The following is a 26,081-nucleotide window of genomic DNA, read 5'->3' on the forward strand; positions in this document are numbered from 1 at the left end:
CAGCTGTTGCTGATGTTTGATGAGGCAAAGTGGGAGAATCAGAGCGAAAGGGAGGGGATGACAACAGGGGGGCGTGGTTGGCGATGGCCTTCAGTGGTTGACATGGAACCAGGGTCCCCAGGGGAAGGAAAGCATACTATGTAATCGAGGGTTGTTCCGCTGCTCCTACCTTGCCTTTCCGCTCTATTAGCTCTCAGATAGGTAGGTAGGTAGTCCCTACGTAACCCCTGCCTGAATCGCGCACATAGTTGTCGGAGGGTAGGCACGACCGTGGGTGTAAGGTTGAAATTCTCCGGTATGTAGTAGTAGATTGATTGCATTGTAGGAGACCACCATCACGGCGCGTCAATCCCAGTCCCCCGCCCTCCGATTTGCATATATTACCGGGGGGGCTATAACAAGGGAAGTCCCGTTCTGGTCTGCCGTGCCGCTGTCAGCCAAGCTGTACGAATACTACTCGTACATATTATGTACGAACCTGCCAGGCTCTGCGCCAGCGCTTACTTGGCCTACCTAGGCGCGACCGTGCTGTACAAATACATACGAATACAGCTTCGCCCCCAACCTGCACAGCCAGTCAGTTGGTCGGACCAGCTGAACACTATTGGAAAAATCCAAGTTCACATGTTAAATCCGGTCCCCCGGACGCAGCAAGCAAGCCACATCACAGCGATGCATGTTGGGGCGCAGGATACGGATATGTACTTATTTGGACAGATCAACCACACTCCATGCCCCCATGACTCCAGATGGGGCAACGACTGCACCTTGACGACGCTGAACTATCTGCATTCCCCACGCATGTCAGTGGCAGAGATGCGTATTGTCTCTTCCCCCCCCCCTCCCCCCTGCCTCCTGCCTGGCCCATCTCCATCGCGTTTCTCCAATTTCCATTTCTTTGTCAACACTGATCGATGCGGTTACAGTCAACGGGCCGCATCCAAGGCTGAAAGCCTCCATGCGCCATGACGATGCCCTCCTCCCATTCTGACGTCGTCTGTCTTTTGCCCGGAGCCTTTCCCAGTGTGATTCGGCCGAAATGAGACAACCCCCCTTCAGCCGCTCATAGCCAATCGCTCATCGCCGGCGAGCAAAATTTCCATGTGCCTCGCAAAGGATATCCCCATCCGAAGCTACGATTCGTAGCCGCCAACTTTTTTCCCGCCCTCTGCATCACAGCCTCGTCCAACCTTGTCACATCTTGGGAAACTGCAGTGATTGGTTGGGGGACCAGGTCACGCCTGGAGGCTCAGCCAAGAGATCCCTGAGAGATGATATAAACAAAATTACTGGTATGTACCTTGGATCCTTGGATAGTATTTGCAAAAGAAAACATAAAATGTCAATACTGCTACCCGATCAAAGCCGGTCAACCACTACGAGTACTACCACGTCTCAGGCCCAAACTTCTTGCCCTGGTCAAAGATCCTCATCTGCACCGCCGTGCCCTGCACATCCATGGTCGTCCCCACAATGTCGTTCCCCCACCACTTGGGCGGCTCGATATCGTGCATGGTGAAGGCGAAGAAGATGAAGAGCGTCGCCAGCGCGAGCCCCAGGTCCAGCCCGGACGAGGTGAGGAAGTTGAGCCGCCCCCACCACGCAAAGTGCCTCTTCTTGATCCAAAACTGGAAGACGAAGCCCACGATGCCCCACGACAGGTAGTTGAGGGGCGTGGCGGGCGGGATGGCGCCCGCACCGCCAAAGATGAGGGGCGCCATGGCGTACCGCACGGGCGACCTGGGCCACCGCCTGGCCGCAAAGTAGATGGCGACGGGGACGACGGCGCCGACGACGAAGAAGGCAAACAGCCCCGCGTAGATGCGCCCGGGGGAGAACATGCGGTCCGGCCCGATGAGACCCCAGATCACCGATGCAGCGAAGAAGACCCTGCCACCGGGGCACGTGAAATGATCCGGTTGGTCAGGCTCGCATACCCCCTTGATGTTGTCCAGCGCAAAATTGAGGACTGCGATCTGGATGAAGCACGAGAATGTGGTGGCGACGACTTGTGCAAGGAACATGGTCCTTGGCGGGATTTTCATGTAGTGCCCAAACTTGAGATCAGACACGAAGCTGAGCGCCTGAGACATGGTGACGTATCCAAACGTCTTGAAACTAGTAGTGCACAGCGTTAATCGTGATGGGTTTTAATATCCTTTTGTTAGGGTTCACTCGTCTTACATCATGAGGGCCAGGGGTCGACCTGGTTGGACGTAGCCGTAGACGAACTCTGTCAGAACGTTTAAGCCAATCCGGTTGTTTGTGATGGCCTCAATGATGCCAATGGGGAGCGAGAATCCAAAAGCGATGGCCACTGCCAGCAAAAAGGCCCACCATGTGAGGTTGGTAGGATATGCAAGCACGGTTACGAATCCGAGCACGAGCATCTAAGGACCAACGTGTGAGATTACGACGGGGAAAACACGAGGACTCCGCAACTCACAACGCCAAAAAGTGACATGTACCACCATGTGGGGGCTTCCTTATACTTCCGCATTAGTTTCATGTGGATATCCGGTTTCTCCGTTGTGCTGTTGCGGTATTGCTTCCAGATTTGTTTGCGATTGTGGAGGTACGTGTACACAATCAGCGATGAGATGGCCGCAAAAGACAGCCCGTATGACATGGCAAATGTTGTGCTGGCTATGTCAGCCCACAACTTTCCTTGGCGGCAGTGCAGATTTGAGCGTACCTGAGGAACAGTGGGGAGTAGTTCTTGTACGCCTCTTCGTCGAGCCTAAAGTCGGGCGTGAGAATGCGGGTCGTGTTGTAGGGGTTGCCTCGGTTGTCGTAGGTGTTCGAGTCGCTCATAGGGAGAAACTCGCCATACCAGGCCCCATTAAAATGGAGGACCCCGGAGAGGATGATGAAGAAGAGGACGACGCCGAAGAGCGTGTTGGCAATGGCGTGCCTAATTCACTGGTTACCACAAATAGACCGACAAGCCAGAACGCGTGCAAGACTTAATACCATGGCGGAATGAGCGGTGATCCAATGTAGCCAGAAACCTGTGCCCAGTCAAAGGTAATTGGGATGAGGGATAGACCGGTCTGGCCACCAAAAAGCTGATTTACAACCGGGTTCCGTGGTGCCATCCATGTGACAAAAGCAAAGATGCTGAGACATTGGACGAGGAAGCCGGGGATGAAGTAGTATACGAAGGCACATGCGGTAACGATGCCGAACCACTTGTACCGGGGCATCGAGCCTCCAAGGATGGTGGGGTCCCTGACCTCGTTTGTCTCGTGCATAGCGTTGAGCAAGGTCACGGCGGCCAAATTGCCCGGCCATATCATGGAAGCTGGGTAGACTTGGTGGCTGTCAGCGGTCCTCGCGCTAGGATTTTTTGGACAGCTGGTACTTACCCAGAAAGCGGCGCATCATGCCCGCGATTCCATACCCCAGGGACTGCGTCGAGATGGTGAGGAGGAGCTGGAAGCCCGTGCCAAAGTTTTGCTTGTAAAAGACGAGCTGGGCAAGGATGATGTCGGTGGCATACGCAACCGAGAACGACACGCCTGCCATGACAACAATAATGGCGTGCTCCTTGATATTGAAGGGCCCGGGATTCAGCGACACCGTCCTCCCAAAAGCGGTGATGCTCTTGTCGGGGACAAATCTAGCCCAGCAATGGCCCAGCGGCCACGAGATGATCTGGGCAATGAGAGGCCCGATGGAAATGGAGGGCTGCCGGAGAGAGAATAGGGTATTGGCCGAAGCTCCGACAACAACCAGAGACAGGCCAATGGTCCAGGCTCTGACCGTGTTGCATGGCACATCCTCGTCGTGGTTCCTGACCGCAGCGCGGACCTCGGGGTAGGGCGAGTCCTCTTCCTCGGGCTTGGGTTCGGCCCCTTCAGGCCCCTCTTCGGGATGGGGCCGATGTCTGGCTTCGTACTCCTCGGGGAGATTAGGATCCAGAAGGAGCTCATACTCTGACCCCTGGTCTTCCTCATCATTCCGTGCTCCCGCGGCCGCCAGTTCAGATGCCCCAAGCTTGAGCTCATCGTCGAGCGAATCGGGTCTGTCGTGAGTGCCGGACAGCCGGGAAACAGGATGGTCGTCCATTTCTAGGCCCGTCGCCTCGGCGTTGGACATGGAGTCTCTCCTCCTGCTGGAACTCATGGCTCTCCAGGCTAACGCTGTCTCAGCTAACTGTCTCGGATCGTAGCCTCTAGGTTCTAGTCGCGCTGATAAGCATGTAGGAAGACGCTTTTCTTATGAACTGGGGTTAAAATAAGCTTGAAAGACTGCTCCGGTATCCAATTACCAGGTATTCTAATGGCTTTTTGCAGCAAGTGATGCTGTGAGTTCGTTGCGCCTCGTACCGCAGCCGAGGCGGAAGCCACCAGGTGTCCTTTTGACGTTCCTATTGAGCAGCGGCTGGCGGGTGCGCATTGACAAATACTTATAGGTGCTATGAAGATGCCAAGGACATTGTGGGATGCGTGAGGGGGGGGGAATGCTGTAACGCTGTTTGAGTTTATGTTAACATTAGAGTTGAGCTGTGAAGGGTTTCATGACATGCTGACAGAGTGGATGATGTCCGTGGCAGCGTGGTTTGATGGGCTCCAGGCGCGATAGAGGCTGGGGATCGGCGCACTGTGTCATGACTCCCCTTATCACACCAATGGCACAGTGTCAACAACTAATGCTATTTTATTTTTGCTAGTCCTTGACTTTCGAGCTTGCTTCACTTCCATAATCCCCAAATTCACCACCAAAGACGTCGTTTCATCGACGCCGGCATATGCGACCAGATCAAGCCTGACCTTCCTGTCGGCTATGGAAAGACTATGCGTCGCGTAGTCGTGACCGGCCTAGGGGCCATCACGCCCCTCGGAGTTGGCATCCGGCGCACCTGGACGAGGCTGCTGGCCGGCGAGTCTGGCATCGTCAGTCTTCTCAGCCAGCAGCAGCCCGCCGACCGGTGGAAGGGGCTGACTAGCACTGTGGCAGGGCTCATCCCCGAGGGCAAGGAGGAGGAGGGTCGCTGGGACGCCGCGCAGTGGCTGGGCGCGGGCGAGGTGCGTCGCATGTCCAAGTTTGCGCAGTACGCCGTCGCGGCCGGCGAGATGGCGCTCCGGGACGCGGGGCTCGAGGATGCGTCTGGGGAGGTTAGGGAGGCCACTGGTGTCTGTCTGGGCAGCGGCATCGGCAACCTGGAGGAGATGTACGAGACCAGCTTGGCTCATCAGGCAGGGGTATGTTGATATATAGCGGCTATCCATCCATCCATTTCATCTACAAGTAGGTGCTCACACAGTTTTCGCAGGGTTACAAGAAGGTGTCGCCGCTCTTTGTCCCCAAAATCCTCATCAACATGGCCGCGGGGCACATCTCCATGAAGTACGGCTTCCAGGGCCCCAACCACGCCGCCACGACCGCCTGCACGACGGGCGCGCACTCCATCGGCGACGCCTCGCGATTCATCGCCATGGGCGACGCCGACGTCATGGTCGCCGGCGGCTCCGAGTCGTGCATCCACCCGCTCACGTTTGCCGGCTTTGGCAGGGCGCGGTCCCTATCCACGGCGTACAACGACGCCCCGCACGCCAGCTGCCGACCGTTTGACCGCCGGCGCGACGGGTTCGTCGTGGGCGAGGGCGCGGCGGTGTGCATCCTCGAGGAGCTCGAGCACGCTAGGGCCCGGGGCGCGCGTATCTACGCCGAGGTCAGGGGCTACGGGTGCAGCGGGGACGCGTACCACATGACGGCGCCGCGGGAGGATGGCCACGGGGCGTACCTGGCCATGAAGAGGGCCTTGAAGAATGCTGGCGTCAAGCCGTCCGAGGTGGATTATATCAACGCCCACGGCACCGGGACTCAGGTTGGCGACGTTGCCGAGGCGCTTGCGATCCGGAGACTGATGCTGGGCGACGACGGGGTGTCCGAAGAGTCCCAGGTCACAGTCAGCAGCACCAAGGGAGCCATGGGTCACCTTCTGGGTGCGGCCGGGGCTATCGAGGCCCTATTCTCGATATTAGCCATCCATGAGGTGAGCACAGGCATGTGATCTGCGGTTCCTGAGCTAACAGCGATGCAGGGAGTGACCCCGGCGACTTTGAATCTAGAAGAGCCAGACGTTGGTGCTAGCTTCAATTTTGTACCGCTCGAGGCACAGGAGAAGAGGATCGAAACGGCCCTGTCGAACAGCTTTGGGTTTGGGGGGACAAATAGCACCCTAGTGTTTTCAAAGATTGGATAAGGCACAGCCATATTGTACCACTATAATGTATAGCACTGTATTATATTGAAATGCCGGTAGAATGGCCCACGTCTCCATCGAGGCTGATGATTCTGTGACAGACAAGCGGTCAACCAAAAGAATGAGGCACCAAATAACTAACTCTTGCCAAGGGACGTACGTACGTACAATATAATATCTATGTGTACGGATAATACGGAGTAGAAGCTAAACATGACATGATAATCACCAACTGATCATATATATGCACATAAAAATTGCGTATATGAATGCATATATATCACAAAATACGCTATATATATGAATATGGGTACGAATATGTGTATCATTATGATGGTATCTCCTTTTTTTGCTACCGAATGGCAGGGTAGACCTCTGAGTACTAGCAGCAGGGAAAGTTCCCGGAGTAGAACTTGAGATCCGGTCTTGGACCACAGTGTGATCCAAGATCCCTATGCGTACTGGTAGTGAGCCAGGTGATGGTCCTCAGTAACGCTAGGCACCCCAAGCGGCGACGTGAGCAGGCCATCTTTTACAAATTTTGACAGCAGACAACCTTAGAACATCTTCGAATGCATATCGACATAATCTCTTCTGGGCGCCTATTAGACTTACGATGTTAATCCACCATGGCCGGCACCGGAGGCAAATAAAGCCTTCTTATGTTCTAGGTAGGACTTGAGCTCGTTGATGGTCCGGGCTCTGGCACTCTCGTCCAGAGTCGGCCAGGCCTCGTCGAGCTGTTTTCCAGGGACCCACTTCATCAGAATCCAACTCGTTTCGTCGTCTACTCCGTCGAGATGCGCATCTTTGATTCGGGGCATAGGAATAGAGGTTAGGTTCCGTACATGAACCATAGCCTCGACCTCCCTGCGCAGCCGGAAGATATGGACGACCCTGCTTACGGAAGGACCCACAAAGCTCTGGGGGAATCTCTGGGGCGGATATCACGGCCATGTCTCTGGGAGAGTGAGCTTTTGGTGGCGCGAGAGGTGTTAAATTCAGGAGGCGCATTCACGAGAAAGAAGTTGGGTGATGAGTTGGGACAAGACAAGCTGAAAGCACCCCTTTGTGTACTTACCTTACCAGGTAATATCCCTTTAGCGGGGTGAGCCAAGGGAAACCTGACACAGCCAGTGGCCGACGTTCAGCCGGGGTTGCCAAAACCGCGGGTCACGAATGTGGAATTTCTCAGTCGCAGGGTCATGCATTTTGAGGCCATGGTCATGACGCGAAGATAAAAGACCGGCCCAAACGCAATCCCTACTCACCCATAATACCTCGATCCCCTCGGCGACTGGCTGCCTGGCCTGGCCTCAACGCATTCCCACGACAACTCGGCCATCACCATCTAATTGACATCCCACACAATGGCCTGCGAGAGCTGCCGATCCCAGGCACGCCTGCTCGTCCGCGCTGCCGTCCGCGCATCGCGGGCGCCTGCTCCGACGACGGGCCTCCCGAAACGGACCCTCACGACCCTCACCGGCAACGGGAGCACCAGCAGCAATAACAAGCCAGCCCCCAGCGGAAGGGCCGGCGCGCAGACCCGCGGGCTCAGCAGCTCGGCCCCCCGGGCCATGACGAACCCACTGGCCCGGGGTCCCAAGGGCGCGTACTTTGTGGTGGGCGCGACGGAGCGGCTGTACAAGGTCTGCGGCGAGGCGGCCGACTACCGCATCACCGACGCGGAGCGCAAGAAGGACAGGGTGGCCAAGCTGGAGGACGGCGAGGAGGTGGGCCACTCGACGGGCACGCGGGACGTCTGGCACAAGCGTACGTTCAACCATTCAAACACCGATGTATGCAAAAGATGGTGCACGAACTGACCTGGGAAAAAAAAATCGTAGTCTTCAAGCTCCCGCCGACGTTCAGCACGTGGTCGCACGTCACGATGCTGCACCTGTACCTGCTCAACGCGCGGATCCGGTGCTTCGACCGCGACACGTACGCCAACTGGCGGCAGCAGCTGGTGGACCACTTCTTCTTCGAGGCGGAGAAGAAGATGCACGTGGACCACAGCATCACGTCGAGCGCGCTGCGGCAGCGGTACCTCAAGGACATCTTCGTGCAGTGGCGCGGCCTGCTGGTCGCGTACGACGAGGGGCTCGTGCGGGGGGACGCCGTGCTGGCCAGCGCCGTGTGGCGCAATCTGTTCAAGGGCTCGCCCGACGTGGACCCGCGCGCGCTGGCCGCCATCGTCGGGTGGATGCGCGCGTGCCTCAAGGCGCTGGAGGGCACGTCGGACATGTCGTTTGCGTCGCGCGCGGGGGGCATCCTGGAGCTGCCGGTGGAGAGCTTCTGGACGGGCATGGAGAAGGCGACCAAGGCGGAGCAGCAGGAGTCGGCGGCCGCGGTGGCCGCGGCGACCACGGCGACCACGGGTGGAGGCTCGAAGGCTGGGGAGAAGGGCAAGGTCTAGATAGCCAGGCCGGGCGAAGAAGGGGCCTGCGGCAGAGAGCGCAGCGAATACGAAGTCGCGAGTGTGTACATGCAGAGTACGGCGCTGTATTATTTCAACAAACTCCTCTTGTACCAGTACGGACATGTATCATATCATTTATATAGATGGGGAGTGGGGGTGGAAAATGTGATATTTGAGAACTCTTTGGCGACTACTACCAGGTACCGCACACAGTATCACAGCTTGGACGGGGGCAGGATGGCAATGTCCTGGAAGGGGATGCCCAGATGGCGGTAGATGTGGTTGAAGCGGTCACTGCCAAAGAAGGGCTGCCCCTCGCCCTGGGCGTTGGTGACCCAGAACCAGGGGGCGCCAAAGGCACCGAGGTCGACAGCCTTCTGGGTGGCGTCCTTGACGGCGGCCTTCATGCCATCCCTGCCCTTCATGATGGCGGCGACATCGTCGCTGGTGAACAGCTTGGTGCCCTTGGCGTCGGTGGCGTCGGCCAGGACAGAAGCCAGGACGTCGTCCTTGGTGAGGTTGGAGTGGGGAGGCATCCACTGGCAGCGGAACATGTACTCGAAGGCGGCGAGGAAGACGGACTTGGGGTAGTTGGCCTTGATGTAGTGCAGGGCGCGGAGGGGCGAGATGGTGAGGCTCATGGCCATGAAGTCCTTGGGGGTGGCCAGACCATGGAGTCCAACGCGCTCAGTGGCGCGCTTGGTGTCTATGGGTAGGTATCTGGCCTTGGCAGGGAGCATCCATGGTGGTTTGTTTCCCGACAAGTTGTTGATGCCGGCGATCAGGGTCGGGTGGAATCTGACGGGTTGAGCATCTGGGCATTCAATTGACAGGGCCATGCGGGTTAGAGTACATACTCGACTTGTACGCCATGAGCCTCGAGCTTGTCCAGGTTGGGGAGCAGGTCGGCAAAGGCAACATAGCTGAAGAAGGACGCTTGCAGACAAGAGGTCAGTTGATGAGATCCAGATGGAGGTTGAGGGTTAGGGTTGGGAGAGTGAGGCTAGGGGAAACAACAAGCTCACCAATGTCCAGATAGCAGTCGATGCGGCCTCCCATTGTGGTAATTGCGTCAGATACCCCGGAATTGAGGGTGGTGGATCTGTTGGTAACTGTGGATGTCACTGCTGTGAACAGGCGCTTGCGCAATACATGTAGGAGATGTTGTCATATGATTGATGTCTTTGGCATTAGTTAGCACGGATAGTTAGCACGGATAGTTAGCACGGATAGTTGCCATCATATATTTAGTGCTATCGATGTTTGTCATCAGCCGGAGCTAAAGTGGGTCCTTCCCCGGATGCCGAGGTCCACCCCCGTATTCGGTCCACCGTCTTTGATGCGACACGCTGCATGGCAATACGACACACCGAATCGCCGACTCCAGCCCATCACGAGACGGAGGACTGGCTTACAGGGCCGTGGTCGACTCTGTGGCTGACTTCATGTTCCTGGTCTAAAACCTCACCCCCACTCATCTTCTCTCATTCCATCTCATCCAACTCACCTCGCCATGTCCTCCCAGAAGAAGCCCGTTGCCCTCGTTGTCGGCGCCTCCCGTGGCATCGGTCGCCAGATCGCCGTCGACCTCGCCAGCAACGGCTACGCCGGTGCGTATATGTATCAGCAGAGTAATCATGTAGTGCATGCCTGACAGATCTCAGTCGTCGTCGCTGCCAAAACCATCAGCGACCCTTCCAAGCCCATCCCCGTCTCCCCTGACCCCAACTCGCCAGCCTCCACCATCACCACCGTCGCCAACGAGATCACGGCCTCTGGCGGCCACGCAACCGCCATCCAGGTCGACGTCCGCTACCCAGAGAGCATCCAGGACCTCCTGACCAAGACCATCTCTGTAAGGCACCCCTTCCCTGACCTCCCCCTCCCCAGTACAGCATCACCACCAACACACCAACCCAGACCTACGGCCGCCTCGATGCCCTCGTCTACAACTCGGGCGCCATCCACTGGGCCCCCGTCCCGGCCACGCCCCTGAAGCGCTTCCAGCTCATGCAGCGCGTCAACCCCGAGGGCCTCTACGCCACCGTCCAGGCTGCCCTGCCACACCTCCTCTCCTCCTCCTCCTCCTCCTCCTCCTCCTCCTCTTCCTCTTCTACTTCCTCCCGCATCATCGTCGTCAGCCCCCCCATCTACAGCCGCTTCTTCCGCGGCAAGACCGCCTACGCCATGGGCAAGGTCGCCATGAGCGTCCTGACCAAGGGCCTGGCCGTCGACGTCGACCGCGACGACGCCCTGCGCGGCCGCCTCGCCATCACCAGCCTGTGGCCCGCCGTCGCCGTCGAGTCCGCCGCCACCGCGCACTTCACCACCTCGAACCCTGCCGAGGCCGCCGACCTGCGCCACGCCTCCGTCTTCTCCGACGCCGTCCTCGCCGTCCTGCGCGCCCCCGCGGCCGTCGTCAACGGCGAGCTGCTCCTCGATGAGGACTTCCTCCGCGAGCACGAGGGCGTCACCGACTTCTCCAAGTATAATGTCGTCCCGGGGTCGAACCCCCGCCGCATCATGCCGCTCAAGCTGCCTGACTTGACTGTGGCTGAGCAGGCCGATGAGGGGAGGCGCTATGATAGCAGCGCCAGGGACGAGAACAAGGTCAAGGGGAAGCTGTGATGATAAGACGGCATAAAAGGGGGGGAGAGGGGGGCAGAAGGGGTACTTAGACTCAAGGTGTAAGCCAATATCTTGTATAGTAGTATTTCGCAGGGCATACACAGAAAACCCCCAATCCTGCCCTTTGCCAGCCGATCCTAAAACTCCGCACAAAGCAAAAAAAAGAAAAAAGTTATAAACGTGCCACAAGTATCACCGCCCAAGTCTTTCCCACACCTCCCCTGTACATTCCCCTAAGCCCTATTCGTCTTCTTCTGCAAGCAGCCAGGCGTGTTGGGCCTCTGAGGCACCTGGTATTATTCAGGCCTCCCCCGCCAGTCCGTTCGTCAGACCATTCTTCTAGACGCCCAATAGGTTCTGCCTCTGGCTCAGCGGGCCCATGCCCTGGTTGTCGTCAATGTCCCCAATCGACTGGTTGAACACACTCTTCACGTTGATCAGGACCTTCTGCCGGTTCCACTCGTTGCGGCCCCGCCAGATCTCGTCCATCAGCTCCCGGTTGATCTGCTCCAGCTGCTCAATCGTGCACCCGCCCGTCCTGTCCCTCATCTCCTCGAGCGCCGCCTCGATGGAGCTCTCGATCCCCACTGGCTGCGACCCGGACGAACCCGAGTTGCGACTCGTGTGGTGCTCGTCGCCCTGGCCCTCGTTCAGCAGATTCCCTATCCCCAGGCCGTGGCTCCTGCTTGTTGTGGGCGTCCGTGGGTAGCCCTGCAGCTGCGACGACGAGGTTGGGCTGCCACTCATGTTTGCCCGTGCGGCTTGTGCCTGCGAGTGCATCCAAGGCTCGCTGCTTGACGTGACTTGGCTTGGCAGCGGCGCCGTGTCGGGGATGTCGACGTCGTTGTCGTGGTCGCCATTCCCGCCTCCATGCTGCTCTCCGTGGTTGCCGTTGGTCAGCTGAGTGCTCCAGTTCGAGGACCGGTGGGTCGACGGATCCGACGTCTTAGTCGTCGAGGCCTCGTTGATGACGGCAGACAGAGACACGCCGGGCGGCAGCGTGGTGACTGCTGACCTCTGCGATATCTGCGTCATCCCCGTTTGAGACTTGGGCGGAGGAGCCATGTCAGACGTCGCCTGCGTCTCGTCGTCGACTCCGCTCATCTGCACGTCGCCCCCGGAGGGATTCGAAATCCCGTTTCCAAGAGGGTGCGGTTCCTGCACAGAGCCATCCCCTGCGTGTGCGGGTGGACTCTTGACCTGGAACCGAGCCATGGTGCGCGATCCGGGAACCATCGCCCCCAGAGTGACGGGCCCTTGGGAGTCGCTGTCGTAGCTAGCGGGGGCGCCGAGGTCTGACTGCACCCTGTCGACAATGGACTGCATCGCCTTCTTCTTGCGCTCCTTCTCAGCCTGCTCCTTGGCCCGCTCCAGCTGTCGCTGGTAGAGCCCCTCCCAGTCAATGTGCGAAGTGCTGGTCTCGATGCTAGCGACATCGACTTCCACATTGCTCAGGAGCTCGTTCGCCTTGAGGGTGCGCTCCTTGTCTCCAATGTTCTTGGCATCCTTGGCAAGGGCCTTGATGTCGAACAAGAAGTCCTTGGGGCGCGCATAGAAGCCATTCGACAGGCGCTCCTCGATGGTCGTCGTCTCGAGATTGTAGTAGCTCTTTCCTGTTGCAGTGTCCCTCAGGACATCATTGCCATGCTTGTCCTTGACAATCTCGAACGGCCGCACCTGGCCCTCTGTGAGGTCGGCCCGCACAAAGTTGGGATCGGCCTCGGCAAACAGGTACTCGATCTGGGCCTGCGGGATGACCGGCTGCCTGAACTTCTTGTACTTGCGGTTGATCTGATCCATGATTGGCTGCAGCTGGATCTTCAAACCATTGAGCAACTGGTGATCCCTCTTCTGGATCGCCTTCTTCTCCGCCTTGGTCGGGGGCTTAGGCTCCACCCTTGGCGCCAGGGGGAGCTCCTCCAGAACCCTCTTCTTGCGGTTCTCCGGGTCGGGGAATTCCCCAGGCTTCTTCTTGATGTAGTCCAGCGTCGTTGCAAAGTACAGTCGGCGATTTTCCTGTTGCCTGGGTCAGCACTGTGCCCCTATAGTCAGAGTCATCACTATACTTACTGCCTGTGGACGTGGGATTTCCATGCGGTTCTTCCGAGAGAAGCCGAAGAAATCGCGAGCTAGGTCCTTTGGTAGTTCACCCCTTTCACACTCTGCGGTGGCAAGAAGCAGGATTGGGTCAGTCGCGGGGATTGACCTCAACATGGTCTGGAACGTGACAAGGGCTATCGACCCATGAAGCGTGGCATACCAGGCTTCGATGTTCGGGATGTAGATAACACTGGGCTTGTGGCGCCGGACCTCGGTGAAGAGCCCAACAATCACTTGCTCCATTGGCTGCGATGGTGTTAGCAAACCTGAGACCCCAATGGTGAAAGTTCATGACTTACCCGTCCATCGGCCAGGAGACTCGGAAGATCAAAGTTTTGTACATGGACTCCCTCAAGGTAGTGCAGGATGGCGGCTGACAGATACCCTTGACCCATGCCGTGGTCGCCATAAATAAGGAAGCGAGGACGGAATACTCGCGACCGCTCAAATTCCTGGTGCAGAGCCTCTCGGCCAAAGCCGTGATCATCGTCGTCAAACTGCTCGTACATGGCCTCCTCCAGAGCTGTCATCTTCTTCTTACGGGGAAGCAGTTCGTCGAGGGCCATCTTGGCCGTCTTGAGCTGCTCGCACAACAACGGCTCGACGGACCTGGGCAAAGGCTGAGCACCAGAGGTAGCCGAACGTTCGGATGACGGAATCAGCTTCTTGATGGCCATCATAAAGTCTGACGCGTGGACGCTGATCTTATCTGGCCTGACCACGAGCTTCTCCTGCGAAGAGTAGATCTGAGGATAGGTGCGTTGGATGGCATTGAGGGCAGCCTCCGTCGACAGGGCACGAAGATCCGCACCTCCGTAGCCCTTGGTCTGCTCGGCCAGAGAGCTCTTGAACCGCTCAGACAAGCCCCAGTCCTTGGTGTGGATGTCAATGATGGATCGGCGGCCTGCTACGTCGGGGAGTGGGAAGTAGAACTCCCTATCGAAGCGGCCAGGCCGGCGGAGGGCAGGGTCGATGTTGTCAGGGCGGTTAGTGGCGCCAATCACGATGACCTGACCACGGCCATCCATGCCATCCATCAGAGCAAGCAAAGTAGAGACGATGGAGGCATGGATCTGCTCCTGTTTGCTTGAGCGCACGGGGGCCAGCCCGTCAATCTCGTCAAAGAAGATGATACTCGGCTGTGTCTTCCTCGCCTCCTCGAAGAGCAGCCGGAGCTGCTTCTCAGCCTCGCCCACCCACTTGGAGAGCGCATCGGCGCCCTTGCGCATGTAGAACGAGATCTTGCGTCCGCCGGAGCCGACCGAGTTGGCGAGCGCTCGGGCGAGCAGCGTTTTACCGGTACCAGGAGGGCCGTGGAACAGGACACCCCGGGGCGGCGTGACGTGGAACTTGGTGAAGAGCTCCGGGTACAGCAGAGGCAGCTGGACCATTTCTTTGAGCTGGTCAATGTGGCCCTGCAGGCCTCCGACCTTGCCAAAGTCGACATTCATGTCAACTCCCAGGGGGTCAGCGTCGGCCAGTGCTTTGCGGTCCTTGATCTTGCCAACATTGGGCGTGGCGCCCACAGGCTCTGCGGCGAGCCCCTGTCCTCCAGGTATCAGGCCCCCGGGGGCCGCAGAAGTCGGGGTCATGCCAACATTGCCAGCAACGTTGGATCGGGTCATCATCTCATCGTCGCTACTGTCCGAGTCGACACCTCCAGCAGCACCGGTGCCCCAGGGGCCTGTGAGGAGAGCGCCAGCGCCGCCACCACCACCAAAGGGTCCGAAAGTGGTATTGAGATTGCGCTCCCATACCGATGAGGCGGCTCCACGGCCCCGACGCGACCGCGAGGGGGTTGGCGCAGGGTCTGCCTCTTCTTCCTCGATCATAGTAGACGTCAGAGGGGGCATGTAGTAATTAACCTTGGCCCGGGACCGACGGTTCTTTTCCTGGTACACGATCGGAGACTGCTCTCGAGCCCGGCGACGGCGAGGCCGGGAATCCTGCCGGAGTTCGCGCGCCTCCTCGTTGAGCTCGTCCAGGTCAAAATCGGGCTCCTCATCGGCAGAGTCAGCCCCACGTTGACGTGAAGATCGGCCGGAGCGGACCCCTCGCCGACTAGCCCGGCCCCGGGGTGTGGGGCTGTCGACCTCGTCTTCCTGGCCGTTCTCCCCTGCCGACATTGGTTCGTCTGAATCCTCTCCAGGCTCAAAGTCGCTGCTAGGTTCCTTCGTAGACTTTCGGAGGCCAGACCTCCGAGTCAGACGCCGTGGTCTCCCCGTATCTGCTTCGTCCGCTTCGGTTGTCGGCTCAGCAGAAGCAGCAGCCTTGGATCGGGACCCACGCGTGCGGCGGGTGATTGGCACATCATCCTCATCTTCGTCCTCATCTTCGTCCTCGTCTTCGGCAGCAGCATCAGCATCAGCATCAGCAGCAGCGTCCGCAGAGGCGTCCGCATCTTTCTCTGCAGCTAATTCTCCGTCTTCGGCCGGTGCATCCTCGTCAGCACCCTCGACATTTGCAGCCTCTACCATCTCTTCATCGTCCTCCTCCTCCTTCTTCTCCACTACGTCATGGTCCCGGGAGAGCTCGTCTAGGTCATCATCGTCGTGCGCTTCCTTAATGCTGCTCTCCTGTGTGGCCTCCTCTATTGGTTCGGGGGCGTTCTTCACGCCCTTCATGCCACGCGATGACCTGGTGCTCCGCGCGGCCGTCTCCGGGCTCTTGCTGCGCGAGTCGCGCGAGGCAACGGCGTGCCGGCCTGAGTTGGACAGCTCGACAAAGTCGTCGGCGTCCTCGGTGGTGGCTCGTGTCGCTCTACGTGGAGCAGCAGCTGCTGCAGCCTTGGGGACCTTGAGCTTAACTAGGCGCCGGCCCCGGGGCTTAGCCTGGGCCTTCTCCTCGGCCACGCCGTCCGACCCAGCGCTAATCTCGTCCTCCTCGTCCTCGCTGCTCTCCTTGTAGTTGTGCTGCTGGGTTGTGACTTTCCGAGCCCTGCGTCCGGCGGCGTTCACGGGGGCCGAGTCGTCCTCCTCGTCGGAGGGGTCCTCCGCGAAGGACTCCTCCTGGCTGTCGGACAGCTCCTCGTCATCGTCATCAATATCGGAGCCGCGGTAGCGGTTGCCCCTCCTACGGCTAGGCCTGGGCCGCGCCGAATCACGCCGCCTCTTGGAGCTCTTGCGCGGCCTAGCCTCGGAGGGATCAAAGTTTTCATCGCCCGAGTCGGATTTGTTGGGGTCGAAGTCCTCGAGCTGCCTCTTGCGTTTGCTAGCCATCTTGAGAGCAGGCTTGTGGGGGCTTCGAATGTTGGAAAGCGAAGGGCGTGTCTGGGCTCGGGGCTCTGACGGGGGGGGCTGAAGCCGTCGGTTCAGACCCGGCTGAGCAAGAGAGTGTCAGCCGCCGTGAACGCAGGTTGGGCGATTGGAAAACAGGGCCACGAGGTATAACATGGGAGAGCAGAACGACGACGCAGGATACTCACCGTGGGTTGAGATGGGCAGTGCACAAAGCTATTCGTAGAGGGACCAGGTGTGGCACTCGCTCGCACATGGGGTGAGGCGTCGCAGGGGCCAGCAAAGGCATCCAGCGAACAAAGACGACGGGCAGCACTGACCCGACAACCAGCGTCAATGCCACAGGGCGCAAAGGTGCTGCGAGTTCGGACGCGACAGCAACGCAGCACGGGGGTGGCAAGTGTGATGGGTTTGGCTGAGGGATTCGCGTGTCGTGGTCGTGGTCGCGATTGTGCCCAGCAAAGCACGTCTCTCACGTGCAGCTGGCTCCTCTGTGAGTGGGTGAGTAAGGTGATGATGGTTGGACTTGGTTGGTCCACGCCGGGTTTCTGACCAATCCACCCCACTTTTTCTCACTACCTACCGCCGCCAGCAAAACATCAAACCAGGGGAAAGCACCACATCTCCGCCAGACCGCCCACCACCCCAAATCAAACACGTCTTTGCTCGAATTCAACCTCGAAAGATGAGTCCCAGCATTTCACGACCGCACATCCCACAAGTGGCCAATTTTGCCATTATTTGCTCGGGAATCCTCTCAGGTAGTTGTACAGGACAGATGCAGGCCATTTTGAGCCCGCCCAGGGCATTTCCGCACGCACAATGAGCTCGCCTCCAGGATGCCCAATCTTGAACATGTTTCCCCGGATCTTCATGCAATGACGCCATGGCAGATGCATTGCGACTGCGGCTCAAGTCGAGAGTTCGTCGTAGGGCTGATGGTTCAACCGCCGCGCCAAGGGGCCCCAAGAAGCCTCGTGGTCCCAAACCTTGGCGCCTAACCTGTAAGGCACCAACAATTGGACATCTCCCAGGCTCCACTTGCCCTCCAAGGCTCAAGGTCAGGCGAGGTGAGGTGAGGTGAGGCCCACCTTTCATGTCGGCAAGTCGCTCCCGACCGTTGGATCATGGCCATCGTTCGAACTCCTGCACAACATCATGTCTTAAACCTCTTCGAGGAAAGGCTAGTATTCCGACCCGTCGGCACCAAATCCATTGGCACCTACGAAGCATCCGTACCTTCGTACATACTACTAGCAGTAGCCCATATTTGACCCATCGCACCGCCCGTTGACGCCAACTTCACTCAAACCAAATTCACCCTCGCAGGACTGTTCCACGAATGCCAACCACCCGAGCTCAGCTTTCACAGCCGACGACTTCATGCAAAATGTTCACAAGCCAATTTAGGGTCATTCATGAATCCCCATCCAAAACATCCCTCGCCATGCATCACAAACCCATTACTATATACTTTTTTCAGACATGCCCCCAGGCACCCAAAAATGCACCGCACAAAACACCAGGTAATATGAAATGTCTCCCTCCCCCATGTCAATCAGTGATCATCGTGGCCTTCGCTGTCGAGGACGTCGCGGGCATTGTCGAGGAGGTTGATCTGGCCGGGGACGTTCTGGGTGTAGCGACTGTTAAACTTGAGGACGCCCTTGACGGCGCGGAAGGTGGCCACGTCGACAAAGACGGGCTCGGCCACGACGTTGAAGTCGACCCCCTCATCGCAGGGGGGGGTGGTCAGGGAGCCGGCGTAGCTGAAGACGTCCGACTTGGAAATATGCCGCTGGAGACGGCTAAAGTCCAGGGGCGCAGTGGTGGTAACGTCGCCAGCCGCGGGAATCTCATCCACGTTGGCGAGAGAAGCACTCATCGCGTCGCTGGGGGTTTCGGAGTCGGTGGCAACCTCAATCATGAGACCAATTACGGCAAGAGATTCATCTATAACATCAAGTGTCAGCTCCACCGTTCGATATCTCTGGTCAGGCAGGGAGACACCTACCATCCGCCTGCATGACAAAGTGGACCTCCATCGGGTAGTACACGCTGTCGATGCGGTGCTCACTAGGAGTGTGGAAGTGGAACTGCTGGACGGCGTAGTCCTTGCCTCCTACAGCGGCCGAGCCATTGACAAAAACCTGAACGTTGGTCCCTAGGTTCTCGAACTCAGCGCCGTCAGGGTAGTCGGGGACCTCGAGGTTAAATGACGAGCCGTGGATAGTGCTGTATGACCCGGAAACAATGTTGACGGGAGACTGGTTGGTCCCCAGGGCACAACGCTCATTCTTGGGGCTCAGCCCGTGCCAGTTGAGGGGACCATCCAGCCCATTGTAGCCGTACTTGCTCTTCGCACGGGCAACAATGGTACCTCGAGGAGCCAGCGTCGTGCCATAATGACACATGGCGCAGGCCAAAGAGGCAAAGGAGATAAAGGCGGCCACCGTCTTCATATTGGCAAATTGATGAGTATTATCCCAAACCACGGTATGAGGAAGGAGAAGAAGCAGATGGACAAGGTTCGTGAGGGCCACAGGCTCCATTAAACACCTCTTGTCATAATAAATTCAGGGCCTGGAGTGGCGTGTTACAGCCATCCAACGCCGCAACGGCAGGCTGACAACATTGTTTTCTCCATCGGCTAACTAGGGTGTGTGACAGAGGATGAAAAGGGTAAGTTGCAACCTCAAAAAGCCTGTCAGCTGCAGCCAACCGCTCGTTTGGGAAGCCACAGGCGCCACTTGAGTGCCTAATGAGCGATAACAATGATCATGACCCCGGTCAGTAGGGGAGATTCCATATGTGGAGACTCTCGAGGCGCGTCGAGTGCTACAAACAACGTGTATAGACGCAGTCCAGTCTATTAACCCCGACCGGCTGCTATAAGTATGAGGTCAGACGCCGAAAGGCCGAAAGCCAGTCTCCCATGAGGGGAGAATTCTGCGGGATAAATATTACAAGCGCAGCGACACCTTCTTGTGGTCTTGTTGTGGTGGAACGTGGGCTTCTGCGCCATCCGGAACTTCGGGGCAGCGATTTGCTAGGGTCCCCGAGTTCTGGACTTTTGGTGCATGGGCTGTGGGTTAATGAGCATTGCTTCGTTCCACAAACTAGGGGCGAAATCGTGCCATGCCCAACTCGGGTCCAACTCCGTCTCGACAACGTTGCGCGCTCCCCCTTTTGGAAACCTTTCGGAAATAGATAGTAATTAGGGCGGATGATAGTGACTCTAGATGATCGGAAAACTCTACTTATGGTCTCAGTCACAACGGCTAATAAAAAGGGGAATCAATCATAATGACGCCCTCGGAGTTATTAGCACTTCTCGGGTAGATTGCCTCGTTAGTCCGTAGATGCCGCCTTGTGTATCCGCACGGAGAACCCTGTATCATCCGTACTTGTGATACATATTATGCCGTGAGCCCCGTTAGCCCTCCCGAGGTCCCACGACTTCCGATTACTGGACGGACCGTGGCCGCAGGCAACTCGTCGGTTTTCTCCAATCAACATGTAAGCCATGATCCAAAAAGCCCACGGGTGCGATCGAGGTCCCCGAGCTGCTCAGCTTCACGTGTAGAGCGCGTAGTCGTACGTAACCGCCGCCGTCCTTTTGTCTTGGCACCAGCTGACTTTCGGACGGTCACAAAGACGGCGCCAGTAGCCAAGCTGAGTGGTTTTGGCAATCCAGAGGCAGTTGTGCATGTACCTATAGAGCCGGGCAGTCCCCTTTGGCGCTCGGGATCATCAGAACTTACAAGTTGCAGCAAGGCTCCAATCGGCTAGCTTCCTCAGTATAGCAAGAGTGAAACAATTAAACGCTTGTTTTCTATTAAATCTCTTTGTTTTCAATAAACTGGTTAGTAATTTCAGGATACGGGTGAAGTTAGACTCGACCTTACAGCCTTCTTTGGGGAATTGTGCGGATGCTTTCGTCACATGTTACCACATCAGGCCCTAGCGACAAACTCGATCATTTCTGTGGGATAATACCGGTCACATCTGATGGCGTCACGGTCGGTCCCCAGCAGTGGGATCCCATCGGTCTTCCCGCAAAAGCTCTCGAGTAGCTCGGCCTCATTATAGTTGGAAACGTCACTATCGACTTGAAAATGACCCAATGGTTGGTCTAGATCGCGGTTGAGGTCTAACATGCTTTCATGAGCTTCTTACTAGTCTACCTCAGGTTTTGAGCATCTAACCGAGGATCTGGGGGCATCCAATGGTTAAAAGAGCACCTACCAGGCAACACCACGTATTTGCCAAACGGTGGGTTTCACAACCTGAGAGCGATGACGTATATACAGGCAAGATTCGGGTTGAGGAATATAGAGATCCGTCCTACTAAACTTCTGTGCAGGACGAAAGGGCAGGCAAAATAATTGGCCTCGAGTCCAGCCCGGCGGCCATTCCGGGGAGTACCAAGCTCAACTAAACACCCGCTACACCAAAGGATCCCGGACAGCGAGAACGCGTGATAGGATAACGGCAACAGTGATGAGCCCTCGTGAACCGCAAAATGGAGGCTCCGGGATATTTATTGAGCTCGAGGCTTCCTGGCAGTGATCCGGTTTGCTGACACTGCCACCCTCCGTCGAGTATTCTAGGTGGTCACACAAACAAGAGATATTGCTTGCAGCGACCTAGGCAGATGGGTTCGATAGCCCTCCCGGAGTGCTCAGGTATCGTGGGGGTAATGTAGGTGGAGTGATTTCGACGTCCGAGTTCTTCTATTAATATATTGGATTCCTCTGTTGTTTGATCGTTCTTCCTCCATCGAGATTGGTGCCCGGCTCGCTCCTGCCTTGCGATAGCGTCACCCATGAGCTCAAATCGAGTTGCTGAAGATTCTCTCAGCTTCCTCTAGGTGCTCTTGGCAGAGTCAGTCTGGATGTTGTATGGAGGTTTTGTCGCCTTGAAACCTCGTCTATACGATACCCAGATGCTGGGCAGTACTGTACAAGTACTATTACGTATGTAACACGACAGTGATGGTGGTTAAGTATATATCTAGTAACCTCGAGTCGATATCTCTAGAATCTCATTCATGAATACCACCAGCGACAGGTCTAGTTATTTGATATCAATTAGCTAGGTATTGTTTTTTTCATTTATTATGTAGTATTCGAGACTTAAGATATTGAGACTTGAGAGCTTGTTCATTGGTTAGGCACTACTCTAGTAGGGAGCTTTCATCGGACACACCATCGATCGCAACCCACCCTTTTGAAAAGTGAAATCAGCCTGATGCATGCCAAGGCCCACCTGATCGTGGGCTCTCAGCCACCAAGCTTTGTGGATTTTTCATTGTACAACCTCGGAACGAACCGAAGCATCGTGGTGGATGGATGGATTGTTAGGGAGGACTGACCAAAGTCAAGGGTCTAGGGTACGTCTCGAAAGCTTGGTAGCACCCTTGCTTGCCGACAGGCGTCATGACGATAGGTAAACCTCGGGTTTCTCCCACAATTACAAGGGAGCCCTTGAAGTTGCCTCTTTCGTCTCGTAGAACTGGGGTGCTGATTATGTGCGGGGTGGAATGGCGAAGAATACCTTGGGTTTACCCTGGGCAATGTTGGTACCTAGTACTCGTACGAGTAGTCTCGTCGCGAGGCGGCCCTAAATCATGTACGAGCACAAGGTCGTATTACTATGTAAAGATCGGTTAATTCAGATGAATCATATGAACGGGTTGCCCCTCGGTGCACGCGTGTCTCACCCTCCCATGTGTGCAAGACAAGATTCATTCTTGCTGACCTGTTTCATCCAAACTGCCCAGGGTCAATGCCGTTTCGTCGCGGCAGGTGGTTGCTTCGCGAGATTAGAGGTGCATACGAGTATTCTGTTGTCCCCCCCATGAGCCGTCGCATCTCGCACGCGCACTTTGTTCTGAACATCGGCGAGGCTGGGGATCCAATCTCAGACCCGGTCAATGCCAAGTCCGGGGATTCGCTTCCCCGGTTGTGGCAGACAGTCTTGCCCGGAGATACAAGGAGCATGGAGTAATTAAGTACGAGTAGTATTCGGGTATCTCCTATGGTTACCCGTAGATTTAATTACCTCTGGATATGATGGTGGCGCGAGATTGATCGGCAAAATGTCCATCTTGGGAGCTAGGGAGGCGTGGAAAGGCAAAAAGGGACTCGGAACAGACCATGGCTTTGCATGCCGTGCGCTGAAAAGATGCTCAGTATGTACGCGATCCCAGTGTCGAGGAGCGGCCGATGACGGTGGCGTCCGCCTTGTTGCATTTTTGCAGCTGCTGTGTGCTGGAATTGACTTTGAGTCCTCCCGCTGATCCTCACCCGCTTGTGTTGGTGCGTTCAACGGATTCGGGCGCGGTTGGAAACATCACTACTAGCGATGTCTCGTGAGTCGCTCATGCTGCAAGCCCAACCCTATTCGGTATCATCGAGTGGCTGCGTCAAGTGCAGTTGCGAGAACGTCGCCGGAAACCGCTATGATTCCGGATGGTCTGTTGCTACGAGCACTAATATGCAGCTTCCTGCGAGCAATCTGTTGTGCTTTACGCTGCAGCAGGAGGGTGGTAGCGAATAGGGGAAGAGAGGGTGTGGCACCATGCTTATCATCGGACGTGTGCTCGTCAAGAATTCAGACAAGAGGCCGCGAGAGACAAGGAGAAACAGATGCTGGCACGGATTGGCATGGATTGGCTCAGGACCGAGTCCATGTACAACGGACTCAACTTGTCAAGGGAGATTTATGGGAGTGAGTATGAAGTATTATGAGCAAGTGATACTAACACATGTTAATACGGTCGAGTAGAACTCCAATCTCGCTGTGCAGCTGTGGTTGATGAGTGGGATACTAGAAAGGGGCAGAGGACGCATGTAGCGACTTTCCAGGCTGTCAGCAGAAGATTGCACTTGCCTTCACATTGATGAGATTGTTTGTTTGCAGATGCCAGCGAAGAACACACGGGGAATAATAGTACTCGTACTTAATAATTATTAAACCCCGAATTTATTTGATAGATGAGCAGCTCAGGCCAGAATTGCATCCCCAGCGAACCCCAGCGTCGTATTGCTGCTGGCTCGCCGAACCAGGCTTGGACATGCCGCGTGTGCACAACTTCACAAGCATGCTCGTAACCTTGTCGCACGACTGGCGACCTTGAGACCAGAGGCTGATGCTCGCCGACGTCGTCCCTCGGAGTACCGTGTTATTATTATGTTATCTATTGTGCGGCATGCTGTGACGTCGATGCCGTCACTGACGCCGGCGTGTGTTGTCCTCGTTTTTGTTGCCAGAATGCTCACGAGGATTCCTCGTTCTCGAACTCCAGGTCCTCCACCGCATCTGCGTCCCGCTCAAGGGTCGATGTTTTAGCGCAGGTCAACTCAATGCCATCGGCAGGTAACGGTCCAATAAAACGCGCCCGTGGCCCCCCCTGCACCACCAACACGAGAGCACGGGGCAACCTCCAAGAATGAGGGTCGGCTGTTTACCCACGGCTGCGAGGTGATGCCAGCCAGAGACACAGGTGTCGTGGGAAGGGGAAAAAAAAAAAACCACCCTGAGCCGGGCCGCAGCAGCTAGTGAACCGCGTCATCGCCAATTGCCCGGAAGAGGCAGAGGACGAACTGGACCCGTCGAGGCGGCATGGCAGCCAGACGGCCCCCCAGACACCTCCTCTTCCAGGTTGAAAGATTACGGTCCTGCTGTCTCCCTTCGCGCATTCTCGACTGATGTGCATCGCCTACTAACGCATGGGGAGGACGGCCCCACAGGGATTTGTTTAGGGGGCTGCTCCACCCTAGAGCGCTCTAGGGCCCGCGAGGAGTATCCTGGAGCCAAGGCCTCCCATAGCGGCTCCTGACTGGTGGGTGGCGGCCCTCCACTCCCTCAGTGCTGCTGCACTGTACTATAGTAGTGCTGCGCTGGTGGTCGCTCGCAGGGGACCGACCTCCCTGGGACTGAGAGCCTGGCAACCTGGAGGAGACGCAAGAAGTTCCACCCCATTCTCTGGCCAGTCTCCCGTCTGCTCCGGCCTGGCCTGCTCGCCCTCTTCTCACCTTCTCGCTCGAGGTCTCTCTCCTTGTGCCAACCATCAACACCGTCGTCACCTCTCGACCTTCTTTTCCCTTTCCCTTTTAGTCCTCGCCTCGTCTATCCCTCCTCTTCTTGCTTTCTCTATTTTCTCTTTCTCCTCGCCCGCATTTTCGCCTCATCCTTCCCCCCTGAGCAGAGCATCCCATCCTCCTTGCCGTGCCCCCTTTTTACCTCCCCAGAAGTATCGACAAAAGCTCAGCGACTGCCAGCACTGTGTGTTTCTTTGGATTTATTTTGTCGTCAGCGTTGCCTTCGCCTTTTACTAGCTGCCTCGACTCTCTCACCGCTTTCAACGATTGTTTTCGGGCCGCTGTTCAGCATCTTCCACCACAGCTCCCCACCGACGCGTTCCTAGTGGCAATCCCGTATCCGTGATCGAGCTTCTCGTCTCCTAGCTCTCCGACAAACCCGACCGTGTATACTCCCGAAACAAACCACCAGGGCTGAAAGTGTGTCTTTACTGGCACTCTTTGCCCTCGGATCTACCCTGCTTTGAGCCTGCTCGTGGTGATAGCGAGCAGTCCCTCCCAACAGGCAACCATACATTCTCTGCGGCCGCTGGCGTCCACCAATCCCACAGCCGACATAATATATTCGCTATCTTCACGCGTTTGGAAACGATTCCACCCAAAAAAAAACCTGCACTTGCGTTCTGGCTCTCCTTGGATTTTGCCAAACTAAAGGGGAAAAACCGTCGCTAATTACACTGGTGAGTCGAATTTCTCCTGAAAATGATTCCGGACAAACCCAAGTCGAACCACCTAACATATTGACGTGGAAATAACCACTAACGGGAGAGTTTCTATTCATAGGCTTCTCTTTTTTTTTCCTTTTTTTTTTCTTCAACTCCGAGTCGCCATCTTTTGATAGTTCATTCGAGCCTGTTTTATTTCGACTGCCATCGAGCTGATACTTGCACGGACCGCTGGTTGCTCGATCGACAACCACATACCACAAGTACATAGACGCAAGCTATGGCTGCGTTGGTCCAGACATATTCACAAGAGACTAGTCCAATCGCGATGCTTCAGACTCGGCCGACCTCTGCCACTGGCAGAGTGCCATCCGGCCAGCAACAATCGATTCCTCAGTTCGGCCACTCTACTCAGGCTCCCAGGGCTGCCTACCATGGCAATGCCACCTTTACTGGTTACCGCGGGAGTTCGACTCCGGTCCAGCAATACGCTTTTCAGAGCACACCGAGCCTGAACACCCCCTATCGCGGCCCTAGTCCTCCCACGGCTCCCGGAAGCACCAATAGGGCAGCCCCTGACAGGTACAGGCGTGGTCAGCCCCAACCCGGGAACCATTCTCGTTCACAGAGTGCCACTCTCCCATCGACGACCACCCTCCCCAACACGGTCAATTTTTATAATATCGGCAACAATTCGAGATCGAATCG

General features: G+C 56.7%; 7 protein-coding genes across 7 annotated transcripts; 3 read left to right on the forward strand and 4 right to left on the reverse strand.

Moving 5' to 3' along the window:
- Positions 1-1,385: 1,385 nt before the first annotated feature.
- On the reverse strand, positions 1,386-4,128 carry ACO1O0_001324 (OPT oligopeptide transporter protein-domain-containing protein; the record flags this gene model as incomplete). The annotated part of the gene is made up of 6 exons (XM_083190811.1): positions 1,386-2,118; positions 2,185-2,390; positions 2,447-2,642; positions 2,696-2,914; positions 2,974-3,313; positions 3,369-4,128. 6 exons carry the CDS (start codon positions 4,126-4,128, stop codon positions 1,386-1,388), a joined length of 2,454 nt encoding a protein of 817 aa, XP_083054670.1.
- A 671-nt stretch (positions 4,129-4,799) lies between these two features.
- Positions 4,800-6,211, forward strand: CEM1 (thiolase-like protein; the record flags this gene model as incomplete). Its single annotated transcript, XM_083190812.1, has 3 exons — positions 4,800-5,207; positions 5,279-6,001; positions 6,050-6,211. The coding sequence occupies 3 exons, from the start codon at positions 4,800-4,802 to the stop codon at positions 6,209-6,211; spliced, it is 1,293 nt and encodes a 430-aa protein (XP_083054671.1).
- A 1,370-nt stretch (positions 6,212-7,581) lies between these two features.
- Positions 7,582-8,633, forward strand: ACO1O0_001326 (ubiquinol-cytochrome C chaperone family protein; the record flags this gene model as incomplete). The annotated part of the gene is made up of 2 exons (XM_083190813.1): positions 7,582-7,987; positions 8,062-8,633. The coding sequence occupies 2 exons, from the start codon at positions 7,582-7,584 to the stop codon at positions 8,631-8,633; spliced, it is 978 nt and encodes a 325-aa protein (XP_083054672.1).
- A 218-nt stretch (positions 8,634-8,851) lies between these two features.
- On the reverse strand, positions 8,852-9,695 carry ACO1O0_001327 (thioredoxin-like protein; the record flags this gene model as incomplete). Its single annotated transcript, XM_083190814.1, has 3 exons — positions 8,852-9,434; positions 9,494-9,572; positions 9,662-9,695. 3 exons carry the CDS (start codon positions 9,693-9,695, stop codon positions 8,852-8,854), a joined length of 696 nt encoding a protein of 231 aa, XP_083054673.1.
- Positions 9,696-10,149: 454 nt separating this feature from the next.
- ACO1O0_001328 (uncharacterized protein) lies at positions 10,150-11,264 on the forward strand (the record flags this gene model as incomplete). Its single annotated transcript, XM_083190815.1, has 3 exons — positions 10,150-10,246; positions 10,301-10,491; positions 10,557-11,264. The coding sequence occupies 3 exons, from the start codon at positions 10,150-10,152 to the stop codon at positions 11,262-11,264; spliced, it is 996 nt and encodes a 331-aa protein (XP_083054674.1).
- A 339-nt stretch (positions 11,265-11,603) lies between these two features.
- YTA7 (chromatin segregase YTA7) lies at positions 11,604-16,856 on the reverse strand (the record flags this gene model as incomplete). The annotated part of the gene is made up of 4 exons (XM_083190816.1): positions 11,604-13,280; positions 13,335-13,610; positions 13,664-16,604; positions 16,789-16,856. The coding sequence occupies 4 exons, from the start codon at positions 16,854-16,856 to the stop codon at positions 11,604-11,606; spliced, it is 4,962 nt and encodes a 1,653-aa protein (XP_083054675.1).
- Positions 16,857-18,158: 1,302 nt separating this feature from the next.
- ACO1O0_001330 (carbonic anhydrase family protein) lies at positions 18,159-19,014 on the reverse strand (the record flags this gene model as incomplete). The annotated part of the gene is made up of 2 exons (XM_083190817.1): positions 18,159-18,553; positions 18,615-19,014. 2 exons carry the CDS (start codon positions 19,012-19,014, stop codon positions 18,159-18,161), a joined length of 795 nt encoding a protein of 264 aa, XP_083054676.1.
- Between the last annotated feature and the right edge of the window lie 7,067 nt (positions 19,015-26,081).

Source organism: Amphichorda felina (assembly GCF_050947745.1).
Source record: "Amphichorda felina strain 45539 chromosome Unknown scaffold_1, whole genome shotgun sequence".
Classification (NCBI taxonomy): domain Eukaryota; kingdom Fungi; phylum Ascomycota; class Sordariomycetes; order Hypocreales; family Bionectriaceae; genus Amphichorda; species Amphichorda felina.